This window comes from Heliconius melpomene, chromosome 14 (assembly GCF_056956725.1).
Source record: "Heliconius melpomene rosina isolate 202511_hmr_F chromosome 14, ASM5695672v1, whole genome shotgun sequence".
Lineage (NCBI taxonomy): Eukaryota > Metazoa > Arthropoda > Insecta > Lepidoptera > Nymphalidae > Heliconius > Heliconius melpomene.
This window is the reverse complement of record NC_140402.1, coordinates 1818477-1831213: the sequence shown is the minus strand read 5'-3', so window position 1 is coordinate 1831213 and position 12737 is coordinate 1818477. Positions and strand designations below refer to the sequence as shown.

Genomic DNA, 12737 nt, shown 5'->3' with positions numbered 1-12737 from the left:
TAATTTGTAGAAATATATTAAGGAAGTTTTTGATATCGCTTTTTTCGCTTTTCTTCGAGTTCGATTGATGGCGTGCTGAGCACACCGCCGCATTTTTAATTTCCAGAATGGAGAACGAGGGTGTGAAAAGAAATAAATAGATTTATTTATCTGCGTTGAACCTAGTTTGTAAACGCAACAGGATCGGGGTTCAACTGGAAATAGGTTTAAATATTTTATGTCTACGAGTCCCACTTGATATCGAACGATTTGAATATTTTCATTTTAAAGCTCTGGTAACGGAATGCCTCTGGAATATGGCGGAAAATGGGAAATGAAAGTGTCATTATGGAAACGGAGTTTCTTAACAATGGGTTCCCATGTTCCCTCTGCCTACACTGCTGACCTAAAAAAATGAATATAAGTAATTTTTATCTTTTTGTTCGCGACAACCGACGCGCATCATCGGCTGTGAACTCGTCACAACATGTTAGAGACTGTTTAGTTTGGCAAAAAGTGACGTCATACCACTCTCGTAATTTTGAATGTTATTATTAGTGTCTTTTCTAAATTAATAGTGTTTTTTCCTTTGTAAATAAGTAATTACATTAAATAATAAATATAAATAGATTTGGGTTCCGTTTTAGATAATAATTTTCGACTTTATATCTTATTTGTATAGTTGTACTATGATTTGCCGCATTAATCGCTTTTTATATAATAGTAACTTCCGTATAGTAAATTTTATTATTAATTATTGTTTGTCATAGTTTTCTGTAACAAAATAACAGATTTGTATATTCCTAATGTGTGTAATTAATTTTAGAGAGAATTTTCATTGTAAAAACTCATGTAAAATTCGTCATCGTAACAGCATTTTTCGTAATTTAATAATAGATAATACTTAAATAGTATAATGTTTTATACATAGATAGATAGATATTTTTATGTTCTTTTAATATGTATAAATTGTAAAAACATCCGATTTTTAGTTATTAAAATATAAATGTAAATGTGTGATAATCATAGTAAAAATATTGTTGTAAATAAAGATAAAACGGCTCGGTGGCTCGCGGCTCTCGTTACCGTTTAGCTCCGCGCAACGGAGGTGCGCGTCGGGCGAGACAGAGACAGTCGGCAATCAACGGTGAGCACAACAGGAAGAAGATAGAATCGGAACAAGACACGAATAGAGCCGACAGTCACCGACCGTTATACAGTGATCAACATCTTGTTTCAATATCCTGTTTCAACATCCTGTTTCAGTATCTTGTTTCAATGTATAGCAAGAACGTCTCGCAAGAACGTCTCACAAGAAGGACTCACAAGAACGTCTCACAAGAAGGACTCCCAAGAACGTCTCACAAGAACGTCTCACAAGAACGTCTCACAAGAACGTCTCACAAGAACGACTCACAAGAACGACTCACAAGAACGTCTCACAAGAAGGACTCCCAAGAACGTCTCACAAGAACGTCTCACAAGAACGTCTCACAAGAACGTCTCACAAGAACGACTCACAAGAACGTCTCACAAGAACGACTCACAAGAACGTCTTGGGGTCTCAGCATACTCCGTGTTCCCATGATCTGGAACCTATAGTGTGCAGGGCGTCAGCGGCTCATTCACTTGAGTTCCGCCCGTCCGGTACAACGTGCTGGTCCTTCGAGCCGGATCTGGGGACTCCTCACCGAAGCTGAAGCATCATCCGTCATCGTGCAAGTTATCGCAGTGCTCCGTCGCGCAAGTGCTCCGTCGCGCAGTACTCTATCGCGCAGTGTTTTCCGTCGCGCTCGCAAACGCATTCGCCGTCGCGTTTCGCATCCGTATCGACTGTCGCGCTCGCAACTGTGCTGAAGTCGCCTTACTCGCCTGTAGTCTTCGTGAGTGTTCGTGCATCAGCCTCTGACATCCGCCTTCGAGTGTTATCGTGAGTCTTCGTGAGTGTTCGTGCATCAGCCTCTGACATCCGCCTTCGAGTGTTATCGTGAGTGTTCGAGAACCTTCGTGCATCCGCCTTCGAGTATTATCGTACTACATCGCGCAGTGCTCTCCGTCGCGCAGTGTTCTCCGTCACATAGCGCTCTCCGCTGCGCTCTCCGCCGCCTCCGTTGGCGTCCGCATTGACTGTCGTGCTCGCTACTGCGCTGACATCTATCGCGCCGTAAGTCACGTCGTGAGTGTTCGTGCATCCGCCTTCGAGTATTATCGTAAGTCTTCGTGAGTGTTCGTGCATCATCCTCCGACATCCGCCTTCGTGTGTCGTCGTTCGTCTCCGAGAATCTTCGTGCTTCCGCCTTCGAGTGTCGTCGTTCGTCTCCGAGAATCTTCGTGCATCCGCCTTCGAGTATTATCGTTTCGTCTTGGTGAGTTTTACCAATTATCGTAGGTTTTTACTAAGATGCCTATCACAAGATCAAGAGGTCGATCCGAGGGATTGAGATATGAAGCCGACCCTTCATCTAGTCACACAGAGGTGACACACCCGCCTACGAATACACAAGAGGATTCCGAAATAGAAAAGAACTTAATAGTACCAAGTGACGAAAAGGAAGACTCAAGAATTATTTCAATTAACAAGGAGGAACAATTTGAAGGCACACAAATAAAGTCGACAACTTCGAAACGTGCAAACTCGAAGAAGTCTACGAAATCCAGACGTAGAGCAAGAAATGCTCGTGAAGAAATACTTCGCATCAAGCTTGAACTCGCGCAAATAGCTCTGGAAGATGCTGAATCAGATAGTTCAGAATCCCAGGAAGATAATATATCGAAAACCGACTACGTTAGCTCCTGGATTGAAGATAATGCACAAATCGTACAAAAATCACTTACACCATGTGCAGATGTTCCGAGGCAACCACATCCAGTGCCGTCATGCTATAGAATGCCTCAACATCCGAATATCGGCAACAATTCCGAAAATCAACAAGCAATACAGAGAGATTCAACAAAGGAAATAGAGGAGCTAAAAAAGGAAATAGAAAATTTGAAGAAAAGATGCGAAAAAGCCGAAACCGCTCCTACATCGTTGTGTATGAAAACAGAGGTACCTAAACCTACAATGTTACCTCCATCATCGTCATACAATTTTCCCGTCGCGTCCAAAGTCATCATGGATCTTCCTACATATAGTGGAGTGTTAAATGAATGGCTATCATACAGGGCCATATATGAAAACACTAAGGGATACTTCAATGAAGTTGAAAATACAGCCAGAATTCGAAGAAGCCTAACTGGAAAAGCATTGGAAGTCGTCGACACACAACTCATAGCTCATTCAAAACCGGATGCCATCATAGAAGAGCTTGAAATGAATTTCGGTCGTCCAGATGCAATCGCATATAGTGAATATGACAAGCTTCGATCTCTACCTCGTTGTGCTGACAATCCAAAGGAGATACATGCATTCGCCAGTAAGGTAAGAAGCAGTGTCAATCTGTTTCGCGCCCTCGATTTACACAACTTTATCACTGCGCCAGATATAACGAGGGCCCTTCGTGAAAAGCTACCATCGTCGTTATGTACCAGGTGGTACGAGGAACAAGCATCTATATTCAAACCAGACCTGACGCACTTCAGCGAGTTTCTCACCAAACAAGCAGCATGTCGCACACCTTATTCAACAGAGATCCCGCACTCAGAGCCTACTCGTCGTGTGATACATAGAACGCACAATACTACCGAAGAAAGGAAAACTAATAGATTTCATGGAATGGTGAAAAGTACGTGCAAAATTTGTAACAAAGAAGGTCATCACAGTATTAGCTGCAAGAAATTTCAAGATGCCAACTCAGATAAAAGATGGGAACTCGCCAAAGAACACCGACTGTGCTTCAGATGCCTGCGGTTCCGACAATCAGGACATTCCTGTAAACCACAGAAGTGCAATATTAAGGGATGCATCGGTACTCATCATCGATTACTACACTATGATAAAAAGGAGAAATCAGAAATTCGAAATCAACAAGAAGAAAAGGAAACCGTGGCCAACGCATGGGTACCGTCAAAGGCGCATGCTTATCTTAAAATCATACCAGTCAGAGTTCATGGACCGGCGGGAGAAACCTCCGCATACGCTCTATTAGACGACGGATCAACTGTATCTCTCATAGATGAAGCTTTGGCAAAGGAAGTCGGTGCTGAGGGACGGCTGGATCCTTTAAAGATGGAAGCAATCGGGGATATAGTTATTGAAACGCCGGGATCAAGGCGTGTTACCGTGACACTTGCTAATTCACAGAAAAAGAAGATTAGCTTTACAGCTCGTACCGTTCCGCATCTTAATCTTTCCCCGCAAACAATTCGTGAAGAAGACTTAGCTGCCTGCGATCATCTAATAGATTTGAAGAACCAGCTCACCTACGACTCAGCCACGCCTAAAATTCTAATTGGTCAAGACAATTGGAATTTACTACTCGCCGAAGATGTCCGTATAGGACCGAAGAACCAACCAATCGCTTCACTCACGTCGCTCGGGTGGGTGCTACATGGTGCGCACAATAGGACATTGGGTCAGAAAATCCATTTCGTCAATCAAGTTACTGCTATTGAAGATAGAATGGATGAACAACTGAGAGATTACTTTGCCTTGGAATCTCTTATCATTAATCCGCGTCGGCCAGACTCTGATCCAGAAATAAAGGCTGAAAACATTTTGAAGAAACACACACACCGTTTACAAGATGGGCATGTTGAAACCACACTTTTATGGAAATCAGAGAACAGCATCATGGTTAATAATTATGAGTCGGCGCTGAAGAGGCTCATATCAATAGAGAGAAAAATTGATCGTGATCCTGAACTGAAAAGGAGATACACCGAACAAATGGAATCACTCGTCCAGAAGGGCTACGCTGAGGTGGCACCTAAAAGTATCTCTCCAGGCAGAACATGGTACCTGCCACACTTCGACGTGCAAAACCCGGCTAAACCAGAGAAGCTTCGCATTGTTCACGACGCCGCTGCTAAAACCAAAGGTATGTCACTAAACGATTTCCTCTTGACTGGACCAGACCTTCTTCAATCGCTTCCTGGAGTCATGATGAGATTTCGCCGTCATGCTTTCGCTGTATCAGCCGACATAGCCGAAATGTTTATGCAAGTCAAAGTAAGACCTCAAGATAGGGATGCCCTTCGCTACCTGTGGAGAGGACACCGGCGGGAGGGAACTCCTGAAGAATATCGCATGACGTCGCTTATATTTGGAGCTGCGAGTTCACCATGCACCGCGATATTCGCTAAAGATTGGAACGCAAAAAGGTACATCGACACGCATCCAGAAGCAGTGGAAGCTATCATCCACAACCACTATATGGATGACTACCTAGACAGTTTCCGAAGTATAGAAGAAGCTATAGAAACTTCCAAAAAGGTCCAACATATCCACGGAGAAGCTTGTTTCAAACTCTGCAAGTGGGTTTCAAATATCCCGAAAATAATAAATGAACTTGAAAAACAATCAAATATGACAGAAACTATTAACCTGGGTACCAAAGAAGAAAAGATTTTGGGTTTAATGTGGAGACCGTCAACCGATGAATTACGATTCAATTTAAAACTAGCAAGATTACCGCCCAGTTTATTAAAGAAAACAGCTCCTACGAAGAGAGAAGCTCTGAAGATAGTTATGTCACTCTATGACCCACTTGGTTTCGCTTCACCCGTTACTATTCGTGCTAAACAAATTCTTCAAGAATCTTGGCGAAGAATTATAGATTGGGATCAACATCTGGATGAAGATCTTTCCAAGCAGTGGGCAGAATGGATGCTACACCTTCAGAAATTGAAAAATGTGAGCTTACCTCGATGCTACTCTGGTTATAGTGATGCCACATCTGTACAACTACATATATTCAGCGACGCCAGTGAAACAGCCTACGCAGCAGCTGCCTACTGGAGGGTGGTTGCTCCGGATGGAAAAGTCCAAGTCAACATGATCATGGCTAAAGCGAAAGTAGCCCCGCTCAAGGTTATGTCAATTCCTCGTTTAGAACTACAAGCAGCCGTCATGGGAGTTCGCATAGCAGAAGCTGTCATAAAAGAACATCGTATTGCGCCGGAATGCAAAATCTTTTGGACAGACAGTAAGACAGTTCTGACGTGGATAAGAAATGGAGCCAGGTCTTATAAGCCATTTGTCGCACATAGACTAGCAGCCATTGAAGAATATACCAAAGTTGAAGAATGGCGTTGGGTACCTTCTAAGCTCAATGTCGCCGATATAGCCACCAGAGAAGTACCATCTGATTTTGGAGCTGATCATGAATGGTATCACGGGCCTGCCTTCTTGAAAGAAAATCCGAGTACCTGGCCTATCGAAAAACCGGTCGTGTCAAATAATACTGGTGAAGAACATACTTTTACCGTTAAAGAACTCCAGCTGAAGACAAAATTACGTGAAGCAATTCCTGATCCACAACGCTTCTCAAAATGGGAGCGACTACTTCGTGCCACAGCTAGAGTCTTGCAATTTTTAGATATTTGCAGAAATAAAAAAGAGAAGATCTTTTATAAGCGAACACGTAGAAATATGGAATCAGATCCTACGTGGAACAAACGAAGAGAAACATTGCAAAAGAAATCTACTACTCTACATAGCAAGAAATCTATGGATTCCAACAATTTTCTGATATTGGATTCGAAGTACATTACAAAAGCAGAAAATCTTCTCATCCGAACATCTCAAGAAGAATCTTTCAATGAAGATATCACAGACTTAAGATACAACAGGACTATTGCCAAACAAAGTCGCCTTCATTCATTACCCGTAGAACTCCGAGATGACATTGTCGTTCTTCGCAGCCGTATAGCCGCCGCCGAGGGAATAAAAGACGAAACAAAGAAACCACAAGTCTTAGATGGAGATAACTACATCACACAGTTATATATTGATTGGACCCACCGTTGTCTTCACCACAGCAGCACCGAAATAATAGTAAATGAAGTACGTCAACATTTTTGGGTAATTCGTCTTCGTCCCACCGTGAAAAGGATAGTTCATCAGTGCCTCAAGTGTCGTATTCGCAAGGCACAACCCCCACAGCCTTCTACGGGTGATCATCCTAAATCCCGTCTCGCTCATCATCGAAGACCATTTACATACACCGGCTTAGATTATTTTGGCCCTCTCACAGTAGTCGTCGGCAGACAACACGTGAAACGTTACGTCGCACTCTTCACGTGTCTTACCACTAGAGCAGTTCACCTGGAAATCGCCGCCAGCCTAAGCGCAGACTCTGCCATACTTGCATTGCGAAGATTCGCTGCACGTCGAGGATGTCCTTCCGAAATTTACTCAGATAATGGTACAAACATGCATGGAGCAGACAAAGAACTTCGAGAAGCATTCAAAGAAGAAGCCAGTCGTCGAGGCATCGCATGGCGTTTCATAACACCATCTGCACCATTCATGGGAGGCGCATGGGAACGTCTTGTTCGCTGCGTGAAAACAGCTCTATACACTATTCTTCGTGAGAGATACCCCCGAGAAGAAATTTTGGCTACATTACTCTGCGAAGTAGAATATACTGTGAATAGTCGTCCCCTCACACATGTTTCTGTAAACAATGACGACGAAGAATCTATAACACCCAATCACTTTTTACTTGGGGGTTCAGCTCGTCTACCTGTACCTGGCACATTTAGTGAGGACGACATCGATAGCAAAAAGCAGTGGAGACGCTCACAGATATTAGCGGACATGTTTTGGAGACGCTGGGTTCGCGAATATCTCCCTGAACTTCAACACCGGCGGGAGCCTCATGGTCGAGGCCCTACTTATGAAATAGGTGACCCGGTACTTATAGCCGACTCACAACTTCCAAGAAATACGTGGCCAAGAGGACGCATAGAAAAAGTATATCCAGGTGCAGATGGACAAGTGCGAATAGTTGAAGTACGCACTAAGGGTGGTCTTCTGAAAAGGCCAACCAAAAAACTCGTTCCGCTTCCAAAGTAAGAAGACGTCGTCGCTCACCGCGGGAAAGATGCAGCATCACATCGAGACCTGATTCTGCACGGCGGGAGAAATGTTCGCGACAACCGACGCGCATCATCGGCTGTGAACTCGTCACAACATGTTAGAGACTGTTTAGTTTGGCAAAAAGTGACGTCATACCACTCTCGTAATTTTGAATGTTATTATTAGTGTCTTTTCTAAATTAATAGTGTTTTTTCCTTTGTAAATAAGTAATTACATTAAATAATAAATATAAATAGATTTGGGTTCCGTTTTAGATAATAATTTTCGACTTTATATCTTATTTGTATAGTTGTACTATGATTTGCCGCATTAATCGCTTTTTATATAATAGTAACTTCCGTATAGTAAATTTTATTATTAATTATTGTTTGTCATAGTTTTCTGTAACAAAATAACAGATTTGTATATTCCTAATGTGTGTAATTAATTTTAGAGAGAATTTTCATTGTAAAAACTCATGTAAAATTCGTCATCGTAACAGCATTTTTCGTAATTTAATAATAGATAATACTTAAATAGTATAATGTTTTATACATAGATAGATAGATATTTTTATGTTCTTTTAATATGTATAAATTGTAAAAACATCCGATTTTTAGTTATTAAAATATAAATGTAAATGTGTGATAATCATAGTAAAAATATTGTTGTAAATAAAGATAAAACGGCTCGGTGGCTCGCGGCTCTCGTTACCGTTTAGCTCCGCGCAACGGAGGTGCGCGTCGGGCGAGACAGAGACAGTCGGCAATCAACGGTGAGCACAACAGGAAGAAGATAGAATCGGAACAAGACACGAATAGAGCCGACAGTCACCGACCGTTATACAGTGATCAACATCTTGTTTCAATATCCTGTTTCAACATCCTGTTTCAGTATCTTGTTTCAATGTATAGCAAGAACGTCTCGCAAGAACGTCTCACAAGAAGGACTCACAAGAACGTCTCACAAGAAGGACTCCCAAGAACGTCTCACAAGAACGTCTCACAAGAACGTCTCACAAGAACGTCTCACAAGAACGACTCACAAGAACGTCTCACAAGAACGACTCACAAGAACGTCTCACAAGAAGGACTCCCAAGAACGTCTCACAAGAACGTCTCACAAGAACGTCTCACAAGAACGTCTCACAAGAACGACTCACAAGAACGTCTCACAAGAACGACTCACAAGAACGTCTTGGGGTCTCAGCATACTCCGTGTTCCCATGATCTGGAACCTATAGTGTGCAGGGCGTCAGCGGCTCATTCACTTGAGTTCCGCCCGTCCGGTACACTTTTCATACTTATAGGTGACTAAAAAGGATCAATAACCTTTGTGCCCCAAGGACTTTCAAAATACACTATTATAACTAATATAATCCCTTCAATATACAACAAACGTACTGTAACACGACCGTACTTATTTATTTATCAGAGCCGACCCCATTTAACTCTTACGTCTTTCAAATTTTACTTAAACTAACACGAAATGTATTTAGTTAGTTTTATTCAATTTCTATTCTAACGCCGGCACCACACGGCGGATGTAATATCCCCGAAACTGTTTAACGCTGCACTGGAAGACGTGTTTAAGCTGATAGAGTGGAACAGCCATGGTATTAATGTCAATGGCGAACACTTAACACACCTTCGATTTGCCGATGATATAGTAATCTTGGCAGAGTCTCTGGAGGAACTGAGTACCATGCTAGGGGACCTCCATAACGCCTCGCAACGGGTGGGTCTTAAGATGAACATGGACAAGACAAAGATCATGTCTAACGTCCATGTTACATCCATACCGGTCGTTGTTGAAGGCGTACCTCTGGAAGTTGTTGACGAGTACATCTACCTGGGACAAGTGATCCGAATGGGTAAGTCCAACTTTCAGAGAGAGGTCACTCGTAGAATCCAACTCGGCTGGGCAGCGTTTGGGAAACTGCAAAATATTTTCTCGTCCAGTATACCTCAGTGCCTGAAGTCAAAAATATTTAATCAGTGTGTGTTACCAGTGTTAACATATGGCGCTGAGACGTGGTCTTTCACCGCAAGCCTTATCCACAGGCTCAAAGTCGCTCAGCGAGCGATGGAGAGAGCTATGCTTGGTATTTCTCTACGCGACAGAATTCGAAATGATGAAATCCGTAGACGAACGCAGGTTACCGACATAGCTCTCAAAATCTGCAAGCTAAAGTGGCAATGGGCAGGCCATATTGTTAGGAGGACCGACAACCGATGGGGAAGAAAGGTCCTCGAATGGCGACCACGTCTCGGCAAAAGGAGTACAGGCCGCCCTCCAACCAGGTGGACCGACGACCTTAAGAAGACAGCGGGAAACCGCTGGATTCAAAGGGCGCAGGACCGGACGGAGTGGCGAGCATTGGGGGAGGCCTATGTCCAGCAGTGGACCTTAAAAGGCTGATGGATGATTCAATTTCTCTTCGAATTTATATTGGGACATTTCTTCATTATGTAAAAAGAAAGTAAGAGTTTTTGTGCTTGAATTTATATGTGTTTTGAATTTGTGTTAAGTAATTTAGTGTCATAACTGGTGTGAGTGTTGTGGGTTCTATTCCTACTCTTGGGAATGATATATTTGATATTTATCTGTCTTTTGTAAAAGCAATGGTTATGGGTTCTATTCCTACGCGGGGGAAATTGTACTTTTTTTTTATTTCATCCGTGTAGTGTTTTGCCGTCAACTTTCTTTTGCCTTCTAAAGCACCTATACAGTATAGAAGTTGTAAAAGAAAATGCAGCATTAAGTTACGCCTCTCAACACGCTAAATTTCCAATTCAAGAACGATATATTTTGACACTGGATTCCCTTTATTTAAGAGGAAAATTGAAAAATAATCTTAGACTTGGTGCTTTAAAATAGAATTTTAATAATTTTCTATAATAATAATTTTAAATATTAAAGAAAAAACAAAAATTAAACAGTACAATTGTATAAAAAAACAGCTTTAAAGTCACGGACTAAAAATCGTGCCTAAAATTACTTTTACCAAGGACTTTTCTATACGAGTGGAAGACAAGTATTTTCCCGAAATCAGTTTAAGGATTTTGATTGGAGTATCTAATAGTATTTTCCCCTTAAGTTGACAAACACTGAAGGAGACTTAATCAAATGGTCATTAAGTTAATGAAAAGAGAAACCTTTTATGTTAATTGGACTGGCAGACTGTTTTTTTTGTTCTGGACGTCTACTTAATAGCTACCTACAGTACCGTACCTAAATTGTTCTTTAAAATACCCTCTTCTAATGTTATATTAAAAATCTGTTTGTCCATCCATTCGTTACTTCATTTTTACTCTCATTTGTTCCATCTTTATCAAATGGGCATGAAATGATTCGGCCATTAGTGGTTTCTTCCTTCTGCTCATCAATGTTCCAGGATTGTGAGCAAAATCATTATTCATTAAGTAAAATTAGAGTCGAATGAGTGCAATTTCAACGAAAGCTCTTCGTATATAAATGTGTTTAAGCGTACTTTAGATAAACTCGTGGTTTTTTAGTCAAAAGTTCCCACTGTATTCTGGAGGCATTGGTTGTTGCGTGGCGGAACTTAACGCTGCGCTTTGTAAATATTTCATTTCTTCGAAAATCGAACCTACTATCCATGTGCCACGACTGACCTCAGTGAACTCGTTGATGTTATTGTACATCTTATTCACAAAAGTGTTTCGAGTAACTTAGATAATTACAAGGCGTTTAACAACGTAATTCTAGGGGAGGATTTTCAAAGATACTTATTACAGCCTTTCATGGATGGATCTTAAGAAAATCTGTCAATTTACCGAACAAAAACATGTATTTACAAAACGAATGACGCGTAAATTTAGAGTCTACGATGAAAGAACTGTGATGCCTCAGAAATACTCAGAGCAAAGGGTCCTCATATTCCGGTGGATTCGTGTAACGTAATATGGAGACGTAAGCAGGAAACATAGTAGGGTATAGGATATGGTACTTATTGAGGGGTAGGATAGTATGGAAGATAAATTTGGCTAAATATGATCCAAAAGAAAAAATCTTTTAGTTATTCGATATTAGATATTTCTTGTAATATTCTACAAAGAATATTTGATAATATTAATAAAATTCTTGAGATTACGTGATTGGGAGTATGTTCATAAGTTTGGTAAACTTACATATTTTATTAAATTAATTGAGGCCAGTCGTGGCGCAGGGGTACAAAGTGTGACTGTAAAACTAACTGGTTTGAGGTTCGATCCCTACTCGAGGAGATGAAATATTTATTTTAATTTATATTTCCATGTCTTCGCTATGGTGCCGAGGGAAAGCGCGGCGTTAAGTTCTCCAACTCAACACGCAATGCCTTCAAAATGTTTTTTTGTCTCTTTGTTATCTGAACGACTACTGGAACACTCATTGTATTCTGGTTTTCAATTATAACATTCATTCAACTTTACGTTGTATACCGCATATAGCTTCGTAGGCAGAGAAATCTTAGTGCTAAGATACTCCATATCCCACTTAAGAAAACATCACTAATTCTAGAATAAATTCAAAATTTTGATAAAACCAATATCTGAGAAGATGGAGAAGGATATTTGACTATGTCTCTCTATATCACATTTCAAGAAACTTCACACAATGCAAAATTAGATCTCCGTCCCTTCACGTCTGCGTAAATATATGCATCAACATTCTATTGTTATGGGTATTGTGACATCGAGTATCTTTTAGCGTATGTTGACTACAAATTGGATGTATATATTATACTTTTGATTTGATTTTTCTTTATCTAGTGTCCTATTTCTATCTTTTT

The 12737-nt window shown here is 41.1% G+C and overlaps 2 protein-coding genes across 3 annotated transcripts in view; one reads left to right on the top strand and one right to left on the bottom strand.

Moving 5' to 3' along the window:
* The window catches only part of LOC146531878 (zwei Ig domain protein zig-8-like), a 237154-nt gene that overhangs the window by 184925 nt on the left and 39492 nt on the right, over nucleotides 1-12737 (bottom strand). The window lies entirely within an intron of this gene.
* Nucleotides 2381-7939, top strand: LOC146531879 (uncharacterized). The gene has a single exon (XM_085197733.1). It carries the CDS (start codon nucleotides 2381-2383, stop codon nucleotides 7937-7939), a length of 5559 nt encoding a protein of 1852 aa, XP_085053859.1.